The sequence below is a fragment of the Heteronotia binoei genome, chromosome 1, assembly GCF_032191835.1.
Source record: "Heteronotia binoei isolate CCM8104 ecotype False Entrance Well chromosome 1, APGP_CSIRO_Hbin_v1, whole genome shotgun sequence".
Taxonomy (NCBI): Eukaryota; Metazoa; Chordata; class Lepidosauria; order Squamata; family Gekkonidae; genus Heteronotia; species Heteronotia binoei.
In genome coordinates this window covers 225,396,503-225,409,489 of record NC_083223.1, presented here as the reverse complement: position 1 = coordinate 225,409,489, position 12,987 = coordinate 225,396,503, and the positions used below count along the sequence as shown (strand labels likewise).

The following is a 12,987-nucleotide window of genomic DNA, read 5'->3' as shown; positions in this document are numbered from 1 at the left end:
AGAAGTAAACGGAGTAGAAAAACGAAGAAAGAACGTTAGCGGTAGCGGAGGAAAACACGGTTGAGGAGGCTAGTTGAGAGGAGACGCAACGAGGAAGGACTATCCCGGGCGGCGGTCGGAAAGAAACTGGTGGGTGGAGCGCCTTCCCCCCGCTCCAGGCATGCGCAGTGGATGCCTGCTCCCCAGGGCGGGAGGAAGTGCGCGCCAAAAATAACGCCTAAGGCTAGCTTTGAATTCTCCGAGGTCGGGTTCGTTCCAGCGGGAAAACCCATGTGTGTGACTGCACAGAGACCACGAAGAAGATCAGCATAACTATAATGGACTCTGACACCTTGCGGGATAGGACGGGGTATAAATCGCAAATTAAATTAAATTTAAAAAATTTCTTCTTTACATGGTAAGAGCTTGAAGCAATTATAGATGTTGTAGTAAAACACGAAATACAACAAAGAAAATCATCAAGTGTAATTAATTTCCACTATAATGCACAGAGACTTCAGATCAGGGGTGGCCAAACTTGCTTAACATAAGAACCACACAGAATAATCGTCAGATGTTTGAGGGTCACAAGATATAAATGTCAGATGTCTGAGAACCACAAGGCAAGCAGGCAGATAGATGGGGACGGAGAGAGAGAAAGTGAAAGGAGGAAAGAGAGCAATTTTAAATGCATTCTCCAAGCTACTGGCTGGCTTGGGGAAGTGGTTTAAAAAGACAAATGCCTTCTCCAAGCAAGCTGACGGGGCAGTGGGGGCTTCAAGAGCCACACAATGTGTGTTAAAGAGCCACACATGGCCACCACTGCTCTAAATTATTTAGGTCAGGGAAGTCAAACATGTGGCCCAGGGGCTGAATCAGGCACTCCAAGCAACTGGATGTCATCTGCTTCCATCTGCTTCCTTCTGCTTTGCAAGGCTTGCTCAAAAGCACAGGCGCTACAGAGCGAAGTCTCTATTTTCTCCATTGGCTGACGCTCCTCTCTTGAGGAGGGAGGGAGGGCTTGCTTTGCCAAGCTCTCTCAGTTGCACAGCACAGCTACTGAGCCAAGCTCTCTTCATTCTATTGGCTGAGGCTTCTCCCCTTCCTGGCCCCCAGGGGAAGGAAGGAAAGAGTCAGAGCTTCCTTTATCCAGTTCCCTGGATCCCATAGGAGAGAGACAAAGAAAGCACCTTTAAGACCAACGAGTGCTAATGTTTTAAGCATGTTTTAAGTTTGTTCTTTTTTTTAAAAAAATCTTTAATTGTGTTTGTTTGTGTCCTTTAGAAAGTTTATATCTCCACCACCTAATCTTAAATAGGTACACACACAGCCTGGCCCGACATGGCTCAGCCCAACAAGGTCTCATGTCAAATCTGGCCCTCATAACAAATGAGTTTGACACATTTAGGTTATCTATGAACAGCTATACTTGCCACTGAAACTGATAAACTTCCTTCTTCATAGTATAAAAAAATTGCAACTAAATTCATCTGTGAAAAACTGGGTGTAAAAACTGCTGTCATGATAGTTTGGTTGGTATAATAATCCAGTACAGTCCACAGAATAAGGATTCATGTACTAAAACTAGGATCTTGCAAACATGTGGCAAGTGGGTCATAGCAGCTAATTTTCTTTTCTGACTGCAGTTCTTTATACCACATGAATTGCCCCTTTAGAGGGTCTCCTAACTTTCAGGAGCAGATTTTTGGAGACATAATCAGCTACAGTAGGAAAGGTCTCTGATAACTGCAGAATATTAGGCAAAGTCTTTTAGATCCTAGTCTGTGACTCTAAAAGTTGGTATGCTTTGTAATTCTGCTGTTAAAAACACAAGTTCATCACATTTTGCAACAGGAAGCTTATGCTGAACCTCTGGGAAGAGAACACAGACATGTTTAGAATACTCACCTCAGCTGTACAGGTTGTATATATTCCTTTCTAAATCTTTTTAACTCTGCACTAAGAGGCTGATCTCCATTCTCCATAGCTATGCGGTCTGCTTCTGTTGGTTCAGGTTCTGGAATTTCAAATCTAACACAGAGTAGGATATGGTTAAAATTTAGACAATTAGCCATGAGAAAAGCATTTTCTAATAATGTTAACTATATGCAACAACAAAACAATAAGCAGTGAAACAAAGCTATAATTTCAACTACTGAGAAAAATCTTAGCTGAACTATAAAAATAAGATTGGTCAAAACCAGGTTTTTCTTAAATGAGAGACTGTTCTGTTTGTTTCACACATCCCTGCCATCCTTCCTGGTTATATTATTTGTGTTGTATCCTGCTTTTATATGTTTTCGATGAGCTATTTAAATGTTTTATGTATTTTTCTTTTAAATAATGTTTTAAATGTTTTAGTGTTTTGATGTTCAGTGCCTTGGGTGGAACGTAGAATACAAATGCTTCAAATAGACAAATAACATATTTTAACAAGGTGCTTGAATATCTCCTTGCAAGCACACAAGCATCTGCTGTTGACACTCTGCATATTTTGTACATTAAATGTGATATCTGAACCCCTTGAATGGAATGAAATCCTGGAACAGAGGTTTTCCTTTCACCGCTACAAGTTCAACCACTTAAGCTTACCCCTGAGAACAGAAGGTACCTTGAGAACAGAGTGAGTTGTAATGCAGACTTGCAGTTTGCTAGAGGGGAAATCAGAAGAAACAATTCCCCCATGGCATGGGTTCTTCCACAGGGTAAATACTCAGAAAAAATAAATTTTCTGTTAATACTTGCTGTAGCCCTCCACCCTGTTCTGTCAGCAATCTTCTCAGAAGCAGCTTTGCTTGGGATGGGATGGTAAGGTTACAGTGTAAAAGGGGTAGAAATCTATTTCATGGACACATTCAAGATTTATAGAATCCAATGCAGAGAAATATGAGTATAAACAAGACGCTTCACATCCATTAAATGCCCTTAGTAACCCAGGTGTACACAAGAATGGGGGAGTTCAAAGATTTTTGGCTTTCCAAAATTTCTGCAGATTTGGAAGTAAAAATAGAGAACTGCAACTATTTGGAAAAACCCACAGTATAGAACAATAATTAAAATGTACACTAGAACAGTGTGGTTTGCAGAGACCCACTTTTGCAATGACCATCAATCAAAAGAGCCATGGGACTACAATATACACTGCACACCAACCCACCAAACACACACAGCCAATAGCTATTAACAGTATCAATATAACTAAAATAAATTCTACTAATTTACTTGATGCAAGCACTGCCTTCTGGGCAGCCCATTGGACAAAGAAAGCAAATATACAGAAACTTAACATGGAAGAAGAGTTGGAGGTGGCATGTATAAGGCCACATGTAGCTTTGGAGCCATAGGTAGAGTCCCACAGCTCTAGAGCATTCAGCTGAACTTAGCAATCATGCTAAACAATGAAACAACTTTTCTGAGCTACAATTTTAAAATGCCCAATCATATTTTCTTATTGCATGTGTGGGAGTTGAAAACTTCATCAGTTTAAGTAGGAAAATAAATGTACTTCCTATATGAATTTTTACAACAGTGCAAACCTCTACAACTTTGTGGGGAGAAATTAAATATACTTTTGTTGTTAAAAAACAACCTTCTTCAAAAGGACAACATATGTTCAAAAACTTATCTCATAGAAGGAAAGAACATTACAAAACAGTATTTCAAATTCCTCTTACCTTTCTATCAGGAGACTCAATAATTCCTGAGGTTTACAAAAAGATCTGTATGTTGTAAGAAATGTTCGAACAAAGTTGGGATCTAGGATAGAAAAGTGGATATTTCAATACATTATTTTAATTAAGTAGAAGATAGCTACAGAACCTTAACTTCAATGTTAATTTAAACTTTTTAGACACTGGAGACTGGTGCAGATGTAACATGGATACGGATAAGGAAAAGAAATTGGTGGTTTGTTCTTGTAGACAGAAGGGAATTTACCTCCAGGACTGCGGGTAGGCCAGGCTAATAAACCTGAGATGACAGGACCTTTCTATAGTTTCCAGAAAGGCTCCAATCTAGATTTAACACAGTTAAGAGAACAAGATAGGAATGAAAAATATGCTCAAATAGGAGATGAACACTAACTTCCTACCCTTTCTGTGTTCATGTTAGGAAGGGCAGTGCTGTGGATGAGAAGTTGTTTTAAGATTGAGAGGTTGTCTGTAGTCAAGAAATGGTTTGCCTCCCAATGCCTGTGAAACAGAATTATCATTGTCCAGCGTAATTTGTTAATGGTGCCCTGAACCAGGGGCTGAAAGCTGTGGTCACTAGTGGAGTTAAGACATCACTATTAAAGATACTGACAAAGAAGGAGCAGTTGTCATCATGGACAAATCAGACTGCATTCAGGAAGCCAATAGACAATTGTATGATACCACTTTCTATAAATGACTATTCTCAGACCCCACTCAGGATTACCAAAAATAACTACATAGAATTATGAAAGAAATATGAACACACATACAGGAATAGACGAATGGATCTATATGGCCATATCACAAGAACCATGATCAAGTGTTTTCTATCTTCTGCCCAAAATACACAAGCCCGGCAACTCAGGACATCCTTTTATGTCAGGCATAGGAACCATCACTGTATGGGATCTCAGGTCACATGGACTATATTATCAGACCCTATGCCATAAGCACCCCCAGTTATGCATGAGACACCACTTACATCCTGGGAAAAATATGGCCTGTTAATAATCTTCCAGAAAACACTATTTTGGTCTCAAGAGATTTTTGAGTCACTGTGCACCAAACATGGACTACAAGCTATTAGTAACACCATCTATGACAATACCATGGCTGATCTTTCTACCAAGCTCTGCAGATCATTAATTCATAGGGTCACCATAAGTTGAAGCGACCTGATGGCACTTAACATAAGAACATAAGAGAAGCCATATTGGATCAGGCCAATGGCCCATCTAGTCCAACACTCTGTATCACACAGTGGCCAAAAAATTATATATACACACACACACTGCAGCTAATAGCCACTGATGGACCTCTGCTCCATATTTTTATCTAACCCCCTCTTGAAGCTGGCTATGCTTTAAACACATTCCCTGGGACAAACAGCACAGAGAGGAGACTCTGATTTACACCCCCCCCCCCAATCTTTAGGCAGTGAAGTTACACACATTTATGGAGAAAAATGCATGCCTAGAAGCTGCTATGACAAGCATAAAGGTAAGATAGCAATCTTCAGGATATCCTGGTGTGTATTTTACCTCTCACTTCAACTGAAACATTCACTAGCAGGGACCTCATTCCATGGGGTCCCCAAGTTGGAGAGCAGAGCCTTAATGCTTTGGATGGCTCTCCATCATCATTGTAACAGGTGATGAAGAAAGAGCAGAACTGCTCAATTCCTTCTTTTCCTCAGCTTTCTCTTGTGAGGGAAATGGTGCTCAACATGGCAAAAACAGAACATATGATGAGGGAAGGGAGTTACAGTCTAGGATCAGCAAAGGGCAGTACATCAACACCTAGTTTCTTTAAATGAAATTAAGTCCTTGGAGCCAGATGAACTGCATCCAAGGGTACTAAAAGAACTTGCAAATGTAATTTTTGAGCCTCTGTCCATTCTTTTTGAGAATTCTTGGAAAACAGGAGAGGTGCCTGAAGACAGCTGGCATGTAAATGTTGTCCCCATCTTCAAGAAGGGAAAAAAGAGGATCCGGGTAACTACTGACTTGTCAGCTTGATGTCTATACCTAAAAAAGTTTTAGAACAAATCATCAAACAGTCAGTCCTGGAACATTCAGAATGAATGGGCATGATTACTAAGAGACAGCATGGGTTTCTCAAGAACAAGTCATGTCAGACTAACCTGATCTCCTTTTTCAAAAAAGTTAATACCTTGTTGGATCAGGGGAATGCTGTAGAGATTGTTTATCTTGATTTCAGTAAGGCTTTCAATAAGATTCCACATAATATTCTTGTTGACAAGTTGATAAAATGTGGTTTTGGATCCTATTACTGTTAGGTGGCTCTGTAACTGGTTGACAGATTGTACCCAAAAAGTTCTTGTGAATGGTTCTTTATTCTCTTGGAGAGGAATGACATGGAATGCCCCAAGAATCTGTCCTGGGACCCATTTTGTTCAACATCTTTATAAATGAGTTGGATGAAGGAATAGAGGGAATGCTTATTAAATTTGCAGATGATACTAAATTGGGAGGGGTCACAAATGCAGTAGAAGACAGAATCAGGATACAGGATGATCTTGATAGGCTGGAAAACTGGGCTACAACAAATAAAAATGAATTTTAATGAGGATACATGTAAACTTCTGAATTTAGATAGGAAAAATTCAATGCATATTTATAGGATGGAGGAGACCTGTATTGGAAGTAGTATGAGCAAAAAAAAATCTAGGACAGGTGTGTCAAACATGTGGCCCGGGGGCCAAATAAGGCCCCCCAGAGGGCCCCTATCAGGCCCGCAAGCAACGGGCTGTCATCTGCTTCCTTCTCCCTCTCTTTTGCTTCCTTCTTCATAACAGCTTGTTTTGCAAGGTTTGCTCACAGGAGCTACAGAGCAAAGCCTCTTTTTTCTCCATTGGCTGAGGCTCCTCCCTTCAGGAGGAAGGGAGGAGGAATAGCTTGCTTTGCCAGGCTCTCTCAATCGCACAGCAGAGCTACTGAGCCAAGCCTCTCTTTCTTTTATTGGCTGAGGCTCCTTCCCCTGCTGGTTCGCTGGGGAAGGAAGAGCCAGAGCTTCCTTTGCTCCTGGATTGCACAGGAGAGATACAAACAAAGCACCTTTAAGACCAGTGAGTGCTAATGTTTTAAGCTTTTTTAAACAAATCTTTGTGTCCTTTGTAAAGTTTATATCTCTGCTACCTAATCTTAAATAGGTACACACATGGCCCAGTCCAACATGATCTGGCCCAACAACATCTCATTTATCTCAGATCCGGCCCTCATAACAAATGAGTTTGACACCCTTGATCTAGGGGGTCTCTGTGGACCAATACACTGAAATGAGTCAGCAGTGTGATGCGGTAGCTAAAAAGGTCAATGCGATTTTGGGCTGTATCAACAGAAGTATAGTGTCCAGATCATGTAAAGTGATTTGCTCTGCTCTGGTTAGACCTCACCGAGAATACTGTGGGCACCACAATTTAAGAAAAATACAGACAAGCTGAAACATGTCTAGAGGAGGGCACTGAAGATGGTGAGGGGTCTGGATACCAAGGCCTATGAGGAATGGCTTAAGGAACTGGGTATGTTTAGCCTGGACAGGAGACGACTGAGAGGTGATATGACCACTGTCATATAGAGGATGGTGTGGAGTTGTTTTCTGTTGCCCCAGAAGGTCGAACCAGAACTAACAGATTGAAATTAAATCAAAAAAGTTTTCAGCTAAACATTAAGAACTTTCCAACAGTTAAGAGTGGTTCCTCAGTGGAACATGCTTCCTCGGGAGGTGGTGAGTTCTCCTTTTTTGGAGGTTTTCACAAACAGAGGGTAGATGGCTATCTGAGAGGAATGCTGATTCTGTGAACTTAGGCAGATCATGGGAATGTAGGCAGAAAGAGCTGCATCAGTACTTAGTTGTGGCCTTTTCTTACATGCTGATTGGCACTTCAAGGTCAGTCAGCAATTTTTCTTCAGGCCAGTTTGGCCAGGGATCCTGGAGGTTTTTTGCCATCTTCTGGTCATGGAGCAGGGGTCACTGGGGATGTGCATGTGGGGGGAGGTATTTGTGAATTTCCTGCATTGTGCAGAGGGTTGGACTAGATGACCCAGAGGCCCCTTTCAACTCTATAGATTCTATATTCTTGCTAAACAAGCTGAAAAGGCACTGCTTATTACTTATTACATCTTAAAATCAGGATCTTCCCTGCAGAGTAATTCTGCCTACGTGAAAAACACCTTGTGTATTGCATTTCCTTGCTTTTGAGTCTCAGCAAGAAAGGCAGAATATATATAGTAAAATAAACAAACTTCCCTTCTCCATTCTTAATTGTTAAGCTTGTTAAGCATGCACTAGCGTTAATCATAGTTAACCACAACTATGATTTACTGCTGTTGCCTCCACACTGACATTAAAACAATTTATGTACAAATATCATCCAACATGCAAATTCAGATATAAAAGCACATCTTTCTACAAATCATTTATTTTGATGTTATCATACAGTAATTTATTCTCCCTTAGCTTTATTTCTACAAGTCATTTCAAATTGCCCAAAAGTTAGGTTAAAAATATACATGAGGTTGGTCAGGATGTCTGTCTATGTGATAAATCTCTCTTCAATACAACCATTTAAAAAGCCTAAAGAACAACAACAGCTAAAAACATAAATAATCATTCCTGAATGCCTTAAGAAAGGAAATGGATGCTGTGCTGACGCACAAGCATTCAATGCATCAAAGCTCTATAAATAGAATAGCACAGACCTGCAAGACAAAAAGTTGCAAGCTCTTTCAAAACTGAAAGCAATAAATCAGGAAAGTGAGGGGTACTTCTACGAAAGATATAAAACCTTATAAAAAAAGTTTATTTTGGTAAGATGAAAGTTCTGTTGAAACACTGTCCTTGCGCCAGTAAAATATGTCATCAACTTAACAGGGCAATTTTGCATAATCAGAAGCTGGCTATTCTGAAACCCATTGCTAATTTAATTGCAATTAGGGTAAATGTAGGTGATAAAAAGCACCCCAACACAACAGATGGAATGAATCAAGAGAATCATCTTCTCTGCAAGAAGAGGCTGTTTACTGGCTGCTATAGGTAGTGAATCAACATCCAGGGCAGGAAGTTGACATGTGCGGAATGAGAGAGCAGGTGGCTGAGAGGTGATATGATCACCATCTTCAAGTTGAAGGGCTGTCATATAGAGGATGGTGTGGAATTGTTTTCTGTGGCCCCAGAAGGTAGGACCAGAACCAATGGGTGGAAATTAAATCAAAAGAGTTTCCAGCTCAACATCAGGAAGAACTTCCTGACAGAGAGATTCCTCAGTGGAACAGGCTTCCTCGGGAGGGTGGTGGGCTCTCCTTCCTTGGAGGTTTTTAAACAGAGGCTAGATGGCCATCTGACAGCAATGAAGATCCTGTGAATTTAGGGGAAGGTATTTGTGAGTTTCCTGCATTGTGCAGGGGGTTGGACTAGATGACCCTGGAGGTCCCTTTCAACTCTATGATTCTATGAGGTGGCAGAATGGACTTCATTGCTGTAGAGTACAGGTGGAGTATCATGGTAGATCCCATGCTGGGATGCTCATGTGTTAAAAATGCCATACAAAGAAAGTAAGTAAGGCAAGTAAGTAAGTAAGAAAGTAAGTAAGGCAAGTAAGTAAGTAAAGAAAGTAAGTAAGGCAAGCAAAGAGAGGAGGTAGAATCCTTCTCTGGCTGTTAAAAATGTCATACACAGAGAGGTCAAGCTCCAGAACATCAGAGCACGGGCCTTCTCAGCTGCGGCCCCTGCCTTATGGAATCAGCTTCCGGAAGAGGTGCGAGCCCTGCGGAACCTTGATCAGTTCCGCAGGGCCTGCAAAACTGTCCTCTTTAAACGAGCATACACCGGCTGCTGAATTATTATTGTGAATTAAGGACCCGCCAGCATGGTCCTGCCTCAAGGACCTACATTATCACAGAATTATTTAAACTGGCAGAACCAGCGCCAGAATGCCACCATTACTGCCAGAGTAACTTAAAGTAACTTAAACTAACAAATAATGAATTCTTAAAATTAACTGGTTTTTATAATGTTTAAATGTTTTTATTGTTAAATTTAAAGTTTTTATTTATGATTGTACATGTATAAAAGGTTGTTAGCCGCCCTGAGCCGCCTAGGTGGGGAGGGCGGGATACAAATAAAATTTATTATTATTATTAAAGTAAGGCAAGCAAAGAAATGAGGTAGAATCCTTCTCTGGCTGTGCTAGTTTTTTACTTGCAGAAAGTTATTAATGTGTGGAATGGAGATGCCTACCTGCAGTGATGCAATTTATTGTATCATTTAAGCTTTTACCCATCTGTTTCTCCTATAGGTATGAACCAGACCTTAATTCCATATTGTTCTTCAAATACTTATGAAAGTACTGGGTAGCAGAAGATCTGTAACTCATACTGTTTGAAAAATCATAACAGGTTGTACTACTTTTACATCCTAGGACATGCAACACTATATGTTCAAAAGGAAAAATAAGTTCTTCTTGTGCTTATCTCAAGAATTCCTAGATAGTGTCCATTTGTTCAAAGCATCCACACAAAGTGCATTTCGGTGCTGTAGCCAGAAGTATCTTGTAGCAGATTCCCAATTCATAGGATTTGTGGCATAGAACATATGAAATAGAGCTTACATGAGTTTAGGCACACATAATAGCCATTCCTCCCTGCTTAGCACCTGCAACATCTAAGCTACTGATTGTCTGGACCAAAACTCTGTTTATGCAGTTGGTTTCAAATGTTTATAACTCAGCCAAATCAGAACAGATGGCTCAGGAAAACCTAAAAAGTACTTTTGAAGGGAAGTCTTCTTGCTGAAAACTAACTTCCTGTTCCCGCCCATTTATGCACGAGTACTGTTTTAAAAAGAAAAAAAATCACTTTTGTTCTTAGCACTAGATTGTTTTCATATAGAAACTCAAATCTGCCCATCTCCCAACGATTTAAACAAGAGAAAAAGTAGTTGCCATTTTGCCATGGCCTTGGTTGCAGGATGATGCTGTAAATTTGTAGCAAATCCACCCCATTGCCTGATGGGTCCTCACTACATTGTGGGAGAATGTCTTAGCCTTCAAATCTCCTGAAAGTAATACACATGGGAGAAGGGTGCTGGGGCAGCAAAATGCTGAAAACCAGTCTTGTCCGTCAATAGGAGTAGCATGCTACAGTTAACTGACAAATGAATCTACAAACCCATTTGTGCTTTTGGATGTCTACAAGGAGTTTATCAAATTCATTTTAAATTGAAAATGGTTGCATTTGATTATGTGTTTGTTGCTATAACCTTGCTAAAGGATGAAGCAAATGCATGCTAAAAGCATTGTTCTTTACCTCAGTTACACAGCAAAAATGTAACTATTCATGGATTATTAAACTGTAATTATTATTACAGCTTAAATGTCTCTGTTAAACTTCCCAAACCTGTCATTATAAGGATTTTACAGGATATCACTTGGAGCTGAGGCATTGTAGTTCTTGGCACCCACTGGGAAATTTTGGGGAGTACTGAGAAAAATTCCTATGGATTCCCCACCCACCCAATTAGCATGAGTAATATTTTAAGTAATGCATGGTATCAGATAATGACAAGTGGGGACCTACAAGGATTTGCAGAGGGCATTCCATTTTTCACCCTTCCACTATTTCCTCTTTCCCTTCCCTGAAAGTCCCCAAAGCTTCTCCTCTTTTCCTGCTTTCTTCTCTCCTTCCCACCCACCAGCCAAACTACCTTTATTTAATCCTCTATCTTCAGCTGTCTCTCCTTCCCTTTTCCCTGGCAGCCTCTCCTGGGAAAGTTCTAGACCAATTGTATGGTGCCAGTTACCAAGCTGGGCTATGCTATATGCTACTCAATGGCCTGGCACAAGTTGCAAGGATTTTTGGAGGGCACCACACTTTCCTCCATCAGTCCTCCCCACTTCCTCCTGGCAGTCCTCATATTCTCTGCCCCCTCCCAGCTTCATTGTCTCCTACTCAGCTCTGTTCTCTCCCACCCAATCTTTTATCTCCCCCCGCCCCCTTCTTCAGCTATATTCATTATTTACTTCTTTAATACCCCATCTTTCTTCACATGGAGACCCAAAGCAGCTTGAATCATTTCCCTCTCTTCTCTTTTATCCTCACAACTACACTGTGAGGAAAGTTAGGCTGAGAACATGTGACTGGCCCAAAGTCACCCAGTGAGCTTCCAAGGCAGATTGGGGATTTGAACTTGGCCTCCAAGATCCTAGTCTGAAACTCCTAGCAATTAACAGTCTGGCTTTCATTGGGGGGGGGGGGGAGAAGAAGATAATGGATTTATATCCCACCCTCCACTCCGAGTCTCAGAGCAGCTCACAATCTCCTTTATCTTCCTCCTCCACAACAGACACCCTTTGAGGTGGGTGAGGCTGAGAGGGCTCTCACATTAGCTGCCCTTTCAAGGACAACCTCTGCCAGAGCTATGGCTAACCCAAGGCCATTCCAGCAGCTGCAAGTGGAGGAGTGGGGAATCAAACTTGGTTCTCCCAAGATAAGAGTCCACACACTTAACTACTACACCAAACTGGCTCTCTTGCTGAAGGCTGCTGTTGAATAGTAGCAAGCTGCTATGTCTGGGTGGGTCATCAGACTCATGTGGTAGCAAGTTGCCTGGTGGATGCTGCCATGCTTTGCCCCAATGAGTCCTCCCTCAAAGGCCAGAACAACCCTGAGAAAGGCCTTGCACTCTCCCACTGCCTTGTACTAACAGCAACCAAGGTTTCAACTGGGAGAACTGTCATAGCTGCCTTGTAATGGCCAGACATGGCATTTGTTTGTTAAAGCTATTGCTGCTGTTCCTACATTTTGGTGAGTGTTTGCCCTGCATCACTCGCTGCCAGCTTTGATGTTAAATTAGTATGTTGTCTACATATTTTATTGTGGGGAGAATTAACCCCCCTGTACCTTTCTTAAATTTTTCTGCAAACTTGGTGAGGTCACCCAACTTTGCAGAAAAACCTGTTTTGGGTGGGCGTGGCCTTGATCCACAGATTTAGATATTTGCAGACAGAGTGCACACTTGGAAAATATACAGATTGATTATAATTCCTAATAATACATTATTATTACCAAATTTACCTTGCTATCCAAATATGTTACTGTATGAGAGTGTTTCTCGCCAAACAGAATACTGTCTTGTGTTTACTATAAAATTTACTTTCTACCTTCATTTTTTATTTTTTCCTGTTTCTCGGATGGCAAATGTTAAGATATAAGTGCTAACGTAGCATAGGGGTGCAGATGACTGCAACTCTCTTGCAAGTGCTGGGTATATACTACAATTTTTCTTAAAGAAAACTAAG

The 12,987-nt window shown here is 41.0% G+C and overlaps 1 protein-coding gene across 1 annotated transcript in view; it reads right to left on the bottom strand.

Annotated features, from left to right (window-relative positions):
• SOS1 (SOS Ras/Rac guanine nucleotide exchange factor 1) overlaps nucleotides 1-12,987 on the bottom strand; it is a 111,623-nt gene that overhangs the window by 33,187 nt on the left and 65,449 nt on the right. Inside the window, exons 12-13 of the mRNA XM_060248563.1 lie at nucleotides 3,654-3,735; nucleotides 1,888-2,010 (exon numbers count right to left, since the gene is read on the bottom strand). Of these exons, the coding sequence (XP_060104546.1) occupies nucleotides 1,888-2,010; nucleotides 3,654-3,735 (205 nt within the window). The remainder of the gene's footprint in view (nucleotides 1-1,887; nucleotides 2,011-3,653; nucleotides 3,736-12,987) is intronic.